Source organism: Ischnura elegans, chromosome 2 (assembly GCF_921293095.1).
Source record: "Ischnura elegans chromosome 2, ioIscEleg1.1, whole genome shotgun sequence".
Classification (NCBI taxonomy): Eukaryota; Metazoa; Arthropoda; class Insecta; order Odonata; family Coenagrionidae; genus Ischnura; species Ischnura elegans.
This window is the reverse complement of record NC_060247.1, coordinates 136,513,608-136,528,402: the sequence shown is the minus strand read 5'-3', so window position 1 is coordinate 136,528,402 and position 14,795 is coordinate 136,513,608. Positions and strand designations below refer to the sequence as shown.

Below are 14,795 nucleotides of genomic sequence, written 5' to 3'. Positions count from 1 at the left end.
GCGTTTAGGTATTTTAGCAGTGTCATTACAAACGCCGAGATACGATGACTACTAGGGTTGGTGTGCGCTAAAATGTTAATTTTTTCTTTGCTTATACTGACCAACTTCCACATTAAAAATGAAAACCACTCTTGCAAGAGCACATACCATTAAAGGCTCGCGGCAAGCAACAATATGCGTACAGGCATAATTAATAAGAACACAAAGCGAATATAAAATGCCATATATCTCGAACACTTGTAATTCACATTACTCCAAAGGGAGTTTACTTACTCAGTACATACCTCAGTACCTTGTACTCAATACCTACCAGTTTACCTCAGTAGCAGTGCTAAAAGAACCATTCTGAAATATAATTTCAACTAACAAATAGGATGAAACAAAAGTTGATAACCCTGGACCGGGCTCGCTGGCGTATAAAATACGTCAATCTTTGAAAACCAAGGATTTCGACATTGTACGTACATTCTGGGCTATAATGGTCTCGTGTATTCTTACAATGTACTTTGACTGCCTATAATGCGAGTTTTCAAAGTTCGAGGTATTGTAGCTAATTTTTTAGATCAGCAAGATGAACCCGTCACCAGTGGAGTACAAATTACGCCGCGCGACCTGCCGTGTACCTTTATATCTGTATCACCTATAAATGTACTAATTTCAACAAATAAAGATTAACTTTAACAAAAATCGTTTGTTATCATATATGCACATATCATGGGCAAAGTACGCATTTTGCTCGGTCGTGTAAAAAAACAGTCGCGCCATAATTCTTTAACCAAACTACTTTCAGTTAATAAATTACGTAGGTCTACGGGGAAGATGCTATATTTTGACTCAACACACTTTCTGATGTGACTGAGGTACCTATTAATTAAATTATTATAATATAAATATCAATTTGATCTTACAATACCTTAAAATGATCTTCAAAACAGAATATCATCGATAGGTAAGAGTCAGGAGCAACCTTGAACCATTTATTCCGTATAGCTTGTGCTTAAGGCACGGGAATGAATATCTTCTCCAGGCTTTTGTTTCGACGTCGAGATGAAATTTGGAACAAAAAATCATTTATAATTCTATTTTGAATTCATGTTTTCGGTACTAGACGACATTTTTAGGAAGCAAACTCCACCGATTCCCGGAAACTCTCGCCGCGCTAAAGAAGGCGACGGAATACAGCGATACTCCACTGGTGACTACTGCCTTGTGACGTCACATCTCAATCAAGATGGAGGCACTGTGTTTCAGCGCAACATGAAATTTTCCGACTTTCAAAACGTTTTAAAGTGCATACCCCAGATGCAGAAAATAAAAGTGACTATACTAATGTTTCTTTTTTAGGCTAAACTTTCAAATTCAGCAATAAAAAAAAATTAGTGCACTTCCCTATTGACCCATTTTCTTCTTTCAGATTTCTTAAAAAATCCAAGTTAGTGGGTTGAAAAAAATCAAATCCAATTTTTCTTCAAATGAAAGTTACGTGAAAGTAAACTAGTGGAATGATAGAAATTATGAGTTCCATGTTATTGTCATGGCTGTCGATGAAGCTCTATTTGTGTTGCTTTGTTGCTTCCTTTTTAGATGTGGCTATGTAACGTGTACATTTTTTTACTCTACAGCCAAAGTTAAGGTGGAGAAGCTTTCATCTCCAGAGATATTGTCCATGCAGTCTGGCCTACAGGGGAGCAGGGATGAAGATGATGGTGATACAACGGCCACAACTACAGATAACACAGAGGACACAGAGGAAGATGATCTCCCCGAATCAGGAGCTGGTGATGAGGAAAGGGATGAATCTGCACGGTCGGGTCGTGGACTTCATGGGGGTCGTCGTTCTTGGGGTGGGGCTAGGGTGAGGGGTCGGGGCCTCCGAGGCTTTCGTCCTGAGAGGGAATCAGGCATGGGTGTGCTGGTGAGGGGTGGGCGTGGCGGGAGCAGGGGAAGGAGGAGAGGGGGCAGGCCGAGGAGCGGGGGGGAAGGAGGGCGGGGCCGAGGAGGGAGGGGAGGCAAGCGCATCCCCGAGACGGAAGAAGATCACACTCAGGTGGCAGCAGATGCAGTGGCCATGGGCATTCCGTCTGCTGTACCCAAGAAACCCATCATTGTGGTTAGTCGCGGTGGTAAGAAAGTTATTGTGCCAGAAAAAGTGCATGTGGAAAAGTTGCCTCAGCAGGACATAGGAGTGCCAGTGTCTGCGTTAGAGGAGCCACCGTTGCCATCATCCGTGCCCGAACCCATGTCAGTGGCTCACGTGGAGGAAAAGCCAGAGAACACTCTGAACAATCTTGCCAGTGCTTCTCTGATGGACACGAGTCCAGGTACCTCAGTAGCCTCAAAGGCAACCGGACTTGGGTCCCCAAGTGAAGCTCTGTTGAATGCATCCCGCAAACTTTACCCTAAGAGGGAGAACCGCAAACCTCCAGCCCATCTGGCTGATGCTTTTGGACCAGCTTTGTTTTCTGCTCCTGATGTGATGCGTCGTGTTCCTGAGCATGCGGGTGTGGATGCATCAGGAATGCCAATTGAGAACAATGATGGGGACGAGGAGATGAGGTTGGTGCTATCCGAGGATGAGGAAGAGAAAGCCGTGAGGGAGATGCACATGGTCAAGGCCAAGAGCACTGCTGCCGAGGTGGATTTGACGCCGAAACCAAAGGAAGTTTTGAAGGAGGTGGAGGAGTCAAAGGCGGTGAAGGTGGAGAGGGTGGAAGTGAGTTCAGTGAAAGCAGTTGAGGAGGTTTCGAGTGGTGCTCGTGGGGGTAGACGGCGTCGGACAGCAGCCGCTGCCAAGAGATTAGCGAAGAAGGAGGAGATGGAAGAGGCGATGGCGAGTGAAGAGGACGAAGAGGATGAAGAGGAGGAGGACGACGATACCAGCGTCAATTCAGAGGATGATCCCAACAGGCTCTGGTGCATCTGCAAGAAACCCCATAACAACAGGTAAGTCGAGCATTTTTCATGTGTATGTAGAGTATTACTTCAAAGTTGAATTGATTCACATGTTCAATACATTGGGTATGAGGTACAAAACATTTGAGTTTTCTTCCTACAACTGATATATAAATACTATAATTGCCTTTTAATTTTTATGTACAGTCCTGGACAAGTAAACTTAATCACTTCATGTGGCAAAACTTGAAACTTCTACAGTAAAGCCTGCCTCAGAGGATAACTCTGCTCCCTTGCATACGTGAACCTCATTACATTCCCCCAGGACCGTAAACAACCCATTTCAGGACAATGAGGGCCTAGGGAAGGGGCTTCCTTTCTTCTTTCCTGTTTCGTAATATCGTGTCTCTCTCAAATACTTGAAGTTGTGGAAAATAAATTATTCTTGTATCATGATTGGCTTTGTGTGTTGGATTGCTAGATTTGTTTGTCAACAGAGGTTGTACTAAGATGATATAATTATTGATCTATTTCCTTGAAGTGCAATTAATCCCCTCTTTTACACTTTTGAGGGGGATAAGGGAAAAAATGTAAATTGCAGGAAAGTTTAAATCAAGGTTAGGCACAATTTTATGAAAATAATCCCTTAAAGTGTGGCTAAATATTCTATTTTCAAGTGATTCATGCCTTAAATGAATGGTAAGCATAAAACAAGCTTTCTTCACTCGATTGGGGGACTTTTTTTGTTCACATTATTTGATGCTGTCATGGAAAAAAGCAGAGAAAAAGAGATTACAATTGGAATTACTTTAAAATTAATGACAGAACTTTGTGAAATGTATGAGGAGAATAAAACTACGTGAGTGGATCATCATGAGAATGATTACAAATATAAACTTAGTGTCCATGTATTCGTGAACACCATGCTGAAAAGTAATGTAGAATAATTCACAGGCAGAGAAGTGCATATCATCCTTTTATTTCAATTAATTGCTGCCAACTTCTTCCTGGAATACAATTTTACAATGGAAGATGCATATGCTTGATGATTTTAACAAGTAATTGCCACTCGTTACATAATATACAAGGCGTTAAGGGGCAAGTAAAATCAGTAAATTGTTATAATTTTACCTGATTTACCTATTGAGGAATTTAGGATGGATAAGAAAAGTTACTGTAATTTAAAAGGTCTTTTGCTTGCAAATGCCCAAAAACTTTCTGCCAAAAACCATTTTGTTTCTCGTATGGTTGTGATGCGCTATCTGCCATGTTGTTTTTGGTGGCCTTGTGTAAATGGCAGACTTTTTAAAATTTCGTATGGGTAAATTTGGGGAAGGCAACATTATGAAGATATGTAAATCATCGGGACTTGACGAAAATGTTGCAAATTGCAGGAAAACGTAAATTGTGGGAGCGTTAAATGAGGTTTTACTGTATTATGCAAAATCTAGCCCTGTGCTGTGTTCTGCACTACGATGGAGTTACTTCTGATGCTTTAATCCAAAAGGTACCAGGTTCTATCTTATCAACAGTAGAAAAAACATGTGGTAAGAATGGTTAAAGAAAAGGCAAAGAAAACTGTATTGATAGAATTGGCTCGATATTTTTCTAACAGTTTGAACTTGTATGAACTCTCTGAGAAGTGTATAAGTATTCTGACAGTGGAAAGTATAAGCGTTGAAGTCAGGCAGCAATTTATTATGATTTACATTTGGAGCATGATTCTTTATGATATCGAGGCATGGAAAATGACAGCATTGGAGAAATAATGGTTGGAAGCTTTCGAAATGCATTATTATAGAAGACAGATGAAGATCCAATGGATTGTGTGAGTAATATGGAAGTTCTAAGAAAAGTAGGAGAGAAAAGGTCTTTTGAATACCTTGAGTAAAAGATAGAACCCATGATGGTCAAACCAAGCAGCCTCCTTATCTCGGTGCATTAATTAGAGAGTTGCTACCTTTATTAAAATAAATTTAACTGAAAAATACTTTCATCTAATCATGAGCAGCAGTGATAATGTAAAAATGAAAAGAAATATGTTAACACGAAAAGATGAGCTCAACGGATAGCCTCATCAGATGTAATTGTAGGATGGCTTACCAATAATGATGAGTTACTACTCTCCTCTACTAGATAAAAATGTGCCGAGGGTATTACCGTATAAGCTTGTGTAAGAGGCGCACCCCTATTTTGAGGATCGAAGCTATAAAGAAAAAAAATTTTGCGGCATTTTTTTAATCCTATCGTGCGGTGTTGCAGATGTATGCCTGGAATTTCGACAGTTATCGAAATGTCCTCTTTCAGTACTATTTGAAAGAGGAAATTTTGATAACTGTGGCGGCATAAGAGGGAGTAGAAAGAGTTCCGATACTCTCTTTGCATACGCCATCGCTCTACGTTGCTTGTCCTACTCACGAACAATTTTGTTTAAAAGCTCTCGCAGGAGTATTGCAATAGAATTGCAGCTGTGGAAAATTTTAAGGCAAAACACGACAGGCAAATGGCATGAGCTTTCCCAAGAGATTGGACAACAATCAGGGCAACCTCAGCGTCGTAGGATAATAACCACGTCGTAGATTTAAGGCCCCTTGCACACGCACCGATTTTGGATGGCCGGTAAAATATCGGCCGTCCACATTCCAATAGTGAACAATGGGAGAGCATTGGAGCTTGCACACGTACCGACCACACGCCGGCACCGGCAAAATGCCGGTTAGTTGCCGGCTATTGTCACTGTGGATCGCCGACGCCGGCTCAAAAACTTAGCAACGTATCGTTTGACCGGTAAAAATCCGGCGTGTGTGCAAGCATCGCTTTGCCGGTAAAATATCGGCCAATATTTTACCAGCCGTCCAAAATCGGTGTGTGTGCAATGGGCCTAACGGAACTGCACTCCGCTCTCCATCAGCTAATGCCTCTGCCGTTTTTTTCCTTTCCGAGACTCCACAGGAAAATATCAAGTTACAGGGGAACAATGGAAACGTGTTTCATCCCTACCCCATTCCACCAACTGGCCTTTTTCGGTCTACCAGGTTCAATTCCCCGAGTTTTTGGAGGTCGAATGCTACGTGAGTCACCTTCTGAGCTCGAAGATACCTCGATATCTTTCAGCAATTGTATGACACACACGAGGTTCTAAAAAGAATTAGACCTAACACGACGTATATCTTACAGCATTTAAGTTTTTTGAGCTCTAATTGATTGACACAAAGATTTATAGCTAAAATAAGGCTACTAATATTCAACATAGTCCAAACAGCACAATTTCGGAAGAAACAAGCATAGCATAAGCGCATTCAAACAAGACGAGACGGACTGGAAACTCAGGAAACGCAAACTACGTATATCATATTGCTGCGCCTTCGCCCCTTCGCTTTAAAGGCAACGACGTCACATGCAAGATCGGACGTGTTCTTCCCTTGCTCCTTCGCTCGTAGCTTTAAATACGGAGGGGAGGGAGCCCTCTTCCCCTCGACCTCTCCTTCAGCGCTCTTCACTTATAAGCATTTCCGATTTCTTCTATCCACCATTAAGTCCAACAATGAGCACACTCGTTCGAATTTTTTCAACCGCAGGTTGTGACACCAATATTACTATATGCAGTATAAATGCCGCGGGATGCCCACTCGTGGCAATAAATTTAGCGCGCGCTCCGGAGCGAATCACCCCGCGCGATCTTTTCAATGTTCACCTCTGGGGTACCAACGTGACGGCGCGATGCTTGCTATAAATTCAAACAGGAGTATTTTAAAAATACGTCACTAAGGGAGAAACTCCCCTGCCTGCCGCTTGATTTTGACCCAGGGTTTCAGATGACTGACTCACGCTGAAAACCAAGGCCAAGGCCACTCAGTTCCCCTTGAACTTGCAACCGGTGAAGGGGAGGGGGGGAAGATAAGAAGTTTGTGTAAGAGGCGCACCCCCATTTTCGGCTGCAATATCTGGGAAAAAAGGTGCGCCTCTTACACGCGCTTATACAGTATTTCATTTTGGATGAACATTTCAGGGTATGCATAAAACTGGCCACTTATTGTGGTGTCTGGAGAATTTCAATCAAGGCACTATGAGTACAGTCCAACTGGCGAGAGTTGTCTGATGACAGTGCAAAAGGAGTGGCGGAGAACCCTTCACCAGCACGGTTTGCAGCCAATCGTTGTCCCCCAAGCGCAACGCACACCCCCTGCTAGTCATACAATGCTGTCACATGCATAGGAAGCATTGAAACAAGCATGAACCACCAAAACAAATCCTCTCTTCGAATCGCTATAACAAGGGGGTCTTCCTTTGGGTCCTTAATGCTTGTCGTCCCTCCACAGTACCCTGTTGTTTGCATGTGACGTGGGCGTTTCCCTTTCTTATATGGCAACCTTGCCTCCTATCCCGAACTCAGCCCTTCTAACTGCATTGGAGAACTCTCAGCAGCCAGACAGTCGTACTTCCATTTTCTTGATTTTTTCCTATTTCACTTTTGCTGCATCAACTTCCAGTTCAAAATCTTAGAACTCTATACTTGCTTTTATTTTAATTTAAATAATTTTTTTAATTTCGCATTATTAACTTCACACCACTGGTTTTGTTGTGGTGTGACATCACTAGATGAACAAAACTCACTGTGTAAAAATATATGTGTGAAATTAACAAAGTTATTTTTATTTCATACAATTTTGACCAAGGTTGGCTAGAAACTATTCGATATCTCCACAAACGCTCAACAATCGCCCACCAAATCAAATCATCCGCTCAGCTCATCTGGTAGCCCTAGCAGATTCGATTTGGTGGGCGATTGTTGAGCGTTTGTGCAGAAGAGTTATCATATTGATTATTTTATGTTATTTTTATTCTTTTTCCACTTCAGTTGTAAATGGTTAACTCTCCTATTGATGCAGTGCGTTGTAGGCAGTGATTATTTCTTCCTTTCTACTTCCCTGGGAAGGGTTGTGATCCAGCTCACATTCAGTTTTCGGATATGACTATTCCCCTATCTCTTCTGACTCAAACCATAACTATATTCATTGGTGGATGTGAAAGCAGTTTCTCTCACTTGTACTTAGGGCATGTGTTTAAGAATTTTTTGTACCTATTCTGTGTAGCTGAAGAATTAACTTCCTTGTTGTAAATGATAGAACAATAGGGTGGTTTCCTTCATCAAAGAAAACGAAAGGCATTGATTGCGATTCGTTACCCACCATTAGTGTATTCATAATATACAAATTATTTTGTTTTAGAAATACCGGGTTAGACGAATGGCAATGGTCCATTTTTATCCTCATTTGAAAAGGGCCAGATTGGCGCCCATGCGATGCCACTCCACGTGACGTCACAGGGACCTAGTTTCTATACGAGAAGATAGGAGTTATACGTCGTCTGAGGTTACCATTGCATGCATGAGGCGCAGAGCTCAGGGAAACATGTCTTAACAATCACTTATTAAAACTGGCTAAGGTCAGAAAGTTTTCCTCGTTTGATAAGTTATTAATAATCCTTATTTAAGCCAAGGGCTACCAGTCAGCAGGGTACTAGGCTAGCCGCTAGCAGCCTGCGTCGTATCAGCGCTAAGCCTCGCCTCAAGGTCACCTCGCAGGGCGGGAGGGGGAACCAGAAATACGTCACGCGGAGAGACTTCCCGACATTCATACTTAGCCACCGCGTTTTCGCGCGCTTGAAAATTTTCACTTTTCATTTAATCGCGAAAAATAGATATCGTCATTTAAAAATCTAAAAGCGTGAAATACGTACTCCAGGAGTAATAATCTTTCGATTTAGGCAATAAAAAAATAATAGGAAACCACCCTATTTTTTAAGTGTTGTACATGTAATTATCTGTTATTTGAAAAGGATTGATGGTTTTGTATTGGTAAATATTTGGTTCTGTAGTGAAATATTCTATTTTTTGCATTAAGATATATAATTTTCATCAATACGGCAACAAATTAAATTTACCTCTCTTACCTTTGTGAATGTAATTATTTAAAGTTCTTATTGAGACCAATTTTGCAAACCAAGGGAAGGAAGGAACATATCTCCATTTTTTTTTTTGTGTTAAAATATTTTTGATACTTTGTCCAGGAGGTGAATGCCCTTATTAAAGCATAGCTATTGCACCACTTCCTGCTAGTTTTTTCAAATATTGACTAAATTGGCATAGAACATTTTAGGTTTTTGGAAATTTTACATATAGATATTTTTCTCTGCCTTCATGACTGTCACCTTTTGACATTGCATTTTTACCAATGTTTCATCAGGTTTATGATTTGCTGTGACATCTGTGAAGACTGGTTTCATGGGAAATGTGTTGGTGTCACCAAAGCCATGGGTAAGTAATTTCTACCAGTAAGTCATGCATTTTCATGTATTGGATCCATTTGGTCAATGTTCATTCACGATTTCTTTATGCTGTATTAATCACCATGAAGCATTTATCAATAGAAGTATTGTTCCTTATCTAGTAGAATAATGAGGGTTAATATTAGACATATATTTCTATTATTTTAGAGTGTTTGATTTTGGCTGATTGGTGTGTAGATTAAATAGAATTGCTACGGATTCTTATAATCTTTCTTCATGATATGATTGACGCTGAAACTCAAGCCTTAAAGTATCCCAGTTGATACTGTCTGTGCCTATAGTTAGGGATGCAACAACACCCGTAGTGGTGGCAAGGCAAGCTTGAAAAATGTCTATGCTAGCGAAGAGGGACTAGGTGAAATCAGGCAGTGCCAATTGATAAGTGAGCCACAACCTTGGATATCAGAGTTCAGATCAGTGGAATAGACCTCCCACTACATATGTATTGTGTTTGGGGAGAAATTTGATCCCTTTTCTCCATCCCCAACCGTCTTCCCATACTTGTATCTCTCTCACCTTTTTGATAATCGTTAGCATCACTTCTACATTTTCTTTCCGATTATTCTAATTCACTTTGTTATATTTTATGTATTTGCTTTGCTATTGAGCCACTGTAAATTGGCATAATTGCTTTAGGTGGTCATTCTCATTAAAAAATTAAAGAAATACCCATCTGAAGGTTTTCCAATGGATGATAATGACTGTGGGTGGGTTTATTCTTTTCTTGGGCATTGTTACTAATGATAGCTAGCCTTAGACCCCACATGGTAGAAGTATGAGTTGCTGGTATTTATTTATTTATTTGCCCAAAGACCTAGTACATATGAATATACAAGATATATTAGGCACGTTCTCAAAATCTAGATACAAAGGTTTAACTGCAGTTATTAAGGTAATCGTCAACAGAGTAATACATATTGTTCAGTAATAGCCTTTTTAATTTACAGTTAAACAAATTGATGTTGTTCACATTTTTTATACATTTAGGTAGTTTGTTAAAAAGTTTGATGCCCATTTCCTTTGGGCCCATTTTAGCTACCTTAGTGCGTACAAAATTGTAATGCAAGTCACTTTGTGACCTAGTGGGGTAATTATGAAAAACACTATTCATGACGAAATTATTAAAGTTATTTTTTACAGACATAATAGTAGATAAAATATACACACAAGGAATCGGTAGAATTTGCAATTCCTTGAAGATTGGTCTGCTGGGAGACCTATAACCTTTGTTAGCAATTATTCTCATTGCACATTGTTCTTCTCTCTATTACCAAAAGAACCTATAATGATGAAATTTTATCTAAAGCTACGAACAAAACCAAGGCTGCCTGGAGAATTATTAATAGTGCCAGAAAAAAAGGATAAAACCTCTGTTTTGCATCCTAGCTACTTCCAATCCTAGCATCCTAGCTACTTCCAATGACAAGCTTAACTGTTATTCTGATCTGGCTGATGTTTTTAACAAGCATTTTAATTTGTGCCCTGACATCTCAATTAAAAGTTCTGGCTCTACATCTGCTGTTTTCAATCCATTTTTGAAAGTACTACATCTGAACACTCAATGTACAGTAAAACCTCACCTTAACGAACTCCCGCTAAACGAAGAACTCAGTTCAACGAACAAATGCTATTGGTCTGGCCAATTGCCTATGTAAACACATTAGTGAAAAACCCCGATGAACGAACTCCTCTTTTACGAAAACTCCCGATCAAGGAAATGAAATTTTGGCGCGATCGAGTGAAATTCACCTCCCAATAACCAATTTTTCCGGTTAAATTTTTATTTTCATATGAATAATTTAATATTCGTAGCGTTGGAGGGCAAATCAGAGACTTCCACTGAATAAGCCAATCAGAATCGTCATTATTAACCGTAACCATAGCCTTCCGTCGTGTGTTTCCGCCGACCCCAACTCGCGGCGAATTGCGAAAAATGTTAATGCTGACTTTCGTAAATAACTCAATGTCCCAATATTTACACGCTCAAAGATATGATATCTAGAGCTATGTACTTCGATCGCATTCTTTTGACGGTTGTTTAAGATACTTTACAGAATTACAACGCGTAAATTCCGAGAAGCATTTTTTTCACTCGCCGCCATCTTGGATAACTTCTTTAAAATTTAACTAAATTACGGAAGATACAATGTGCGCGCTAGAAGATGAAAGCCAAAATTTGCATCTCTTAATTATCTTTTATATGTGACTCAGTAGTTACTCTTGTTACATTCACATTGTTTATTTCAACATCATCTAAAAAATAGGAGAAACTTTTGCATTTGCCGCAATCTTGGATAAAAAATATTCACACTTAAGACACGAAAGCTAACATTTCCCATTGATCTAGACATTACTTGAATTGAGTGCTTTATACTAAAGGTCAGTCTCTGTCTGTCGGCGATCGTAGCGATGTCCTAACGTGATGTGAAGCGGTGTTGATTTTCTCCTGAGAAAAAGGTTTGCGACGGCCGTCAAAGGTTGCATGAAGAAGACGACACAGTCTAAACATGCACTGTTTAGACTGGGCCAATGGTGATGCCTCACCCCTGTGGTAGCAGCAAAAATCCATGAATGACAGCGGGATTAATTCAGCGGTGGTTGGCGGGAGTTGATGCACTCATGGGGAAAGTAGATTTCTTCCTCGATCGCTGCACGGGCCCAAACATAGGACTAACAATAAAAAATGTGCGTGTTATTTTCTTCCCCCAACTGCAATAGCTAAGTTGCGACCTCTCGACCGAGGGGTCATTTCTGCGGCAAAGCGGCATTACCGTCGGATTTTAGTGGAGTTTTTGGTTTGTCGAATGGATGTAAGGGATCGGCGAAATTGAAGAGGACCATTTTGCAGGTAATGCAAGGGCTTTGCAAAGCTTGGAAGCGTGTCGCACCTGTCACCATATTTAGTTATTTTGCAAAAACCGGGTTTGCAGTCAACAGCATCATTATCGTGACTTATTTTACTTCAAGAACTCCTGCATGAGCCCTTCCAAGCTGTTTTCTTATCGGGAGTTGTCAATCCAGTTTGCAGTCAATCTGCGACCACGCGATGGAGAGTGATGACGAAAGCCGTGAATCCTGGCAGGGTCTCTCAGAAGTCATGAATATTGAAGGGTCGTTTGATGAGTTCACTAGAATAGACTCAAATTTCGTAATCCGCGAAGCCAGCGAACTGAGGGTTGCAGAATATAATTTCTCGAAAACTCATTTTTCAAAATCGTGACGTATTTTACTTCGAGAACTCCTGCATAGGGCCTTTCAAGATGTTTTCTTATCTGCAGTTGTCTATCCGGAATGCGATGGAAATGATGCTAGTACAATGAATTATTTACGAAGCCCGCGACCGCAAATATTGCTATGGAGTATTCTGGATTCGACTACTATAAAGAAATGCTGCCACCCACTGCGCTTTAATGGGTCGACGAAAGTCGCACTCGCGCCGTTATGGTAGAGCGATCTTAATTTCATGATGAAGCTATAATTGGCACTGCTACTTTAACTTTATATTAGTAATGGTCAAATCTATCGAATTCTTAATTTTTCAGTGTAAACTTCGCGAATACTTGTACTCTATTTCAAATATTGAGAATAAAGGGATGGCCTCGCACTCACCGCTACGTTGCATACATTTTTGAAAACCGATGAAAAAGCACGCGAAGTGATTGAATAATACGAACTGAGGCTTCCTAAATGTGGTCTATTGCCCGCGATTTGCATTGCAGCTGAAGAAATAAGCACTGTTTTGAAGTATGCGAAGGTAGAATGATGACAACGCATGCAGGCTTGCTTCAATTTCCGAGCCCCTAGAATGATGCAACGTGCGCATCACCTCCGGGGAACGAACTCCCGATCAACGAAACTGCAAAATTTCGGTCCCTTGAGTTTCGTTTAAGAGAGGTTTTACTGTATTTGGAATAAACTATTGGAACTGGAAGTGCTTGTGAGTGATCGTAAACCTGATGTTATATGTTAAAGTGAACACTGGTTAAATGGTGATAGCGGTGGAGAATAAGCTGAAATATATTTCTAGACTTTTCTTGTGCTTTCTGGTGTTTCCTGAAGCAGAGGCCAACTGTCAATTAGGCGCGGTTGCTGCACCTCTATATTCCCATTGATGTGTTTCCTTCGTTGTGGTGTCCTTATCCATTATGGCGCAAGCCTGAGTCTTGCTTGGCTGCATAAATTTTATCTGTTACCCCCTGAAGTTTCACTGGTCTTCGAACAGAGTAGCCTATTCCCTTTGTCACTTTAGATAATCTGGGCTTGCAAGTTTTACTATTTTGAAAGATAAAGCGGGTTTTTGTTTATAAAAGTATTGGGGTAAATTCATTACATTTAATGCCTTGGTTTCAGGCAGTCATGAAAAATCCAATGGTGTAAAAGTTGTTTTTAGATATGCTTTGGTATTTGAAATAAAATGAGATGACTCAATTGGATTATTATTTCACGTCTAAAATTTTGGCACATCATAATGTCAGTAAGAGAGTTAATTTTCTACGAGTGTATGACAATTGTAGTTAATGGGTGGAACTATTTGAAATGGACAAAATTTTAAGTAAGGAAGTAACATAGCATGTTAAACTTTTCTACTGACTCTTTCTCTGTTTGAGGAGGAAACTTATCAAAATATATAAAATAATTGAGGAAAAAAATGTTAATTTTCTGTACTTTCTTGGTTTCCCTAGAAATCTCTATTAGTTTACATTACACTGAGGAGTTTAAAGAAGAATGTCCAAAATTGCTCTTCCCCTTCAAGGCTGAGGGCCATTTATTGATCCGCTCCCTAGTTATCTGATTTAATGCAGGCTTAGGGGGAATTATAATGTTAGTAATGGTCATTCATATGGTCATTTTTATGGTCATTCATCTATTTGTTTGAGGTCAATCACATATGGGGAGAGATGTGAACGAAACAGGTTGGCGGTAGCGTTGCCAAAACCTTAACACTCATTTGTGAATTCCTGATTTTGTAGTAATTTGCTGAGAAGTTAGTCATCAGATTCGTTGCTTTGAGCGTATTGCCATTAAAGTATGAGTGATGGTTACAAATACTTTAAATTTTATATTTAAGGAAGAAACAGGGAAATAATGCTTTTGCTATCATAGTCCCTCTTATTAGCGGAGTCCCTTCCTGGAATCTCTCTTCATTTATTTCCCAGATCCAGTAGACTCGGAATTGTGCCTACTATACAGTCTTATTCTACATAATAATCTAAAGAGAATTAACCACGGTCTGATTTCATGTAGTCAATTTTTGTTCTCCAATGATATCTTGAGGAAGAAGATGAAGTCTCTATTCCATTTAGGAGCTAGATAAAATCTACACAGTGGTGATGATAGAATGCTCCTCTGAATACACTTAAGGTTATACAAGTGAGAGAAATGGACTTCTATGTGTAAAAAGGCTGTGGAAATTCATTAAGATAAATAATAACTAAGTCAATACCATTGCAGAAACTTGTAGGACTATATCCCCTTATGCTACAATATTTCTCCCTGAGGGTTCAAATTGATCCCTGTGGATGTTTGAGGAAAAACTGAAATCATCATACAATGTG

At 40.0% G+C, this 14,795-nt stretch overlaps 1 protein-coding gene across 1 annotated transcript in view; it reads left to right on the top strand.

The window, feature by feature from the left end:
* LOC124154674 (death-inducer obliterator 1) overlaps positions 1-14,795 on the top strand; it is a 90,696-nt gene that overhangs the window by 41,105 nt on the left and 34,796 nt on the right. The window contains exons 8-9 of the mRNA XM_046528544.1: positions 1,623-2,943; positions 9,138-9,208. Coding sequence (XP_046384500.1) covers positions 1,623-2,943; positions 9,138-9,208 — 1,392 coding nt within the window. The remainder of the gene's footprint in view (positions 1-1,622; positions 2,944-9,137; positions 9,209-14,795) is intronic.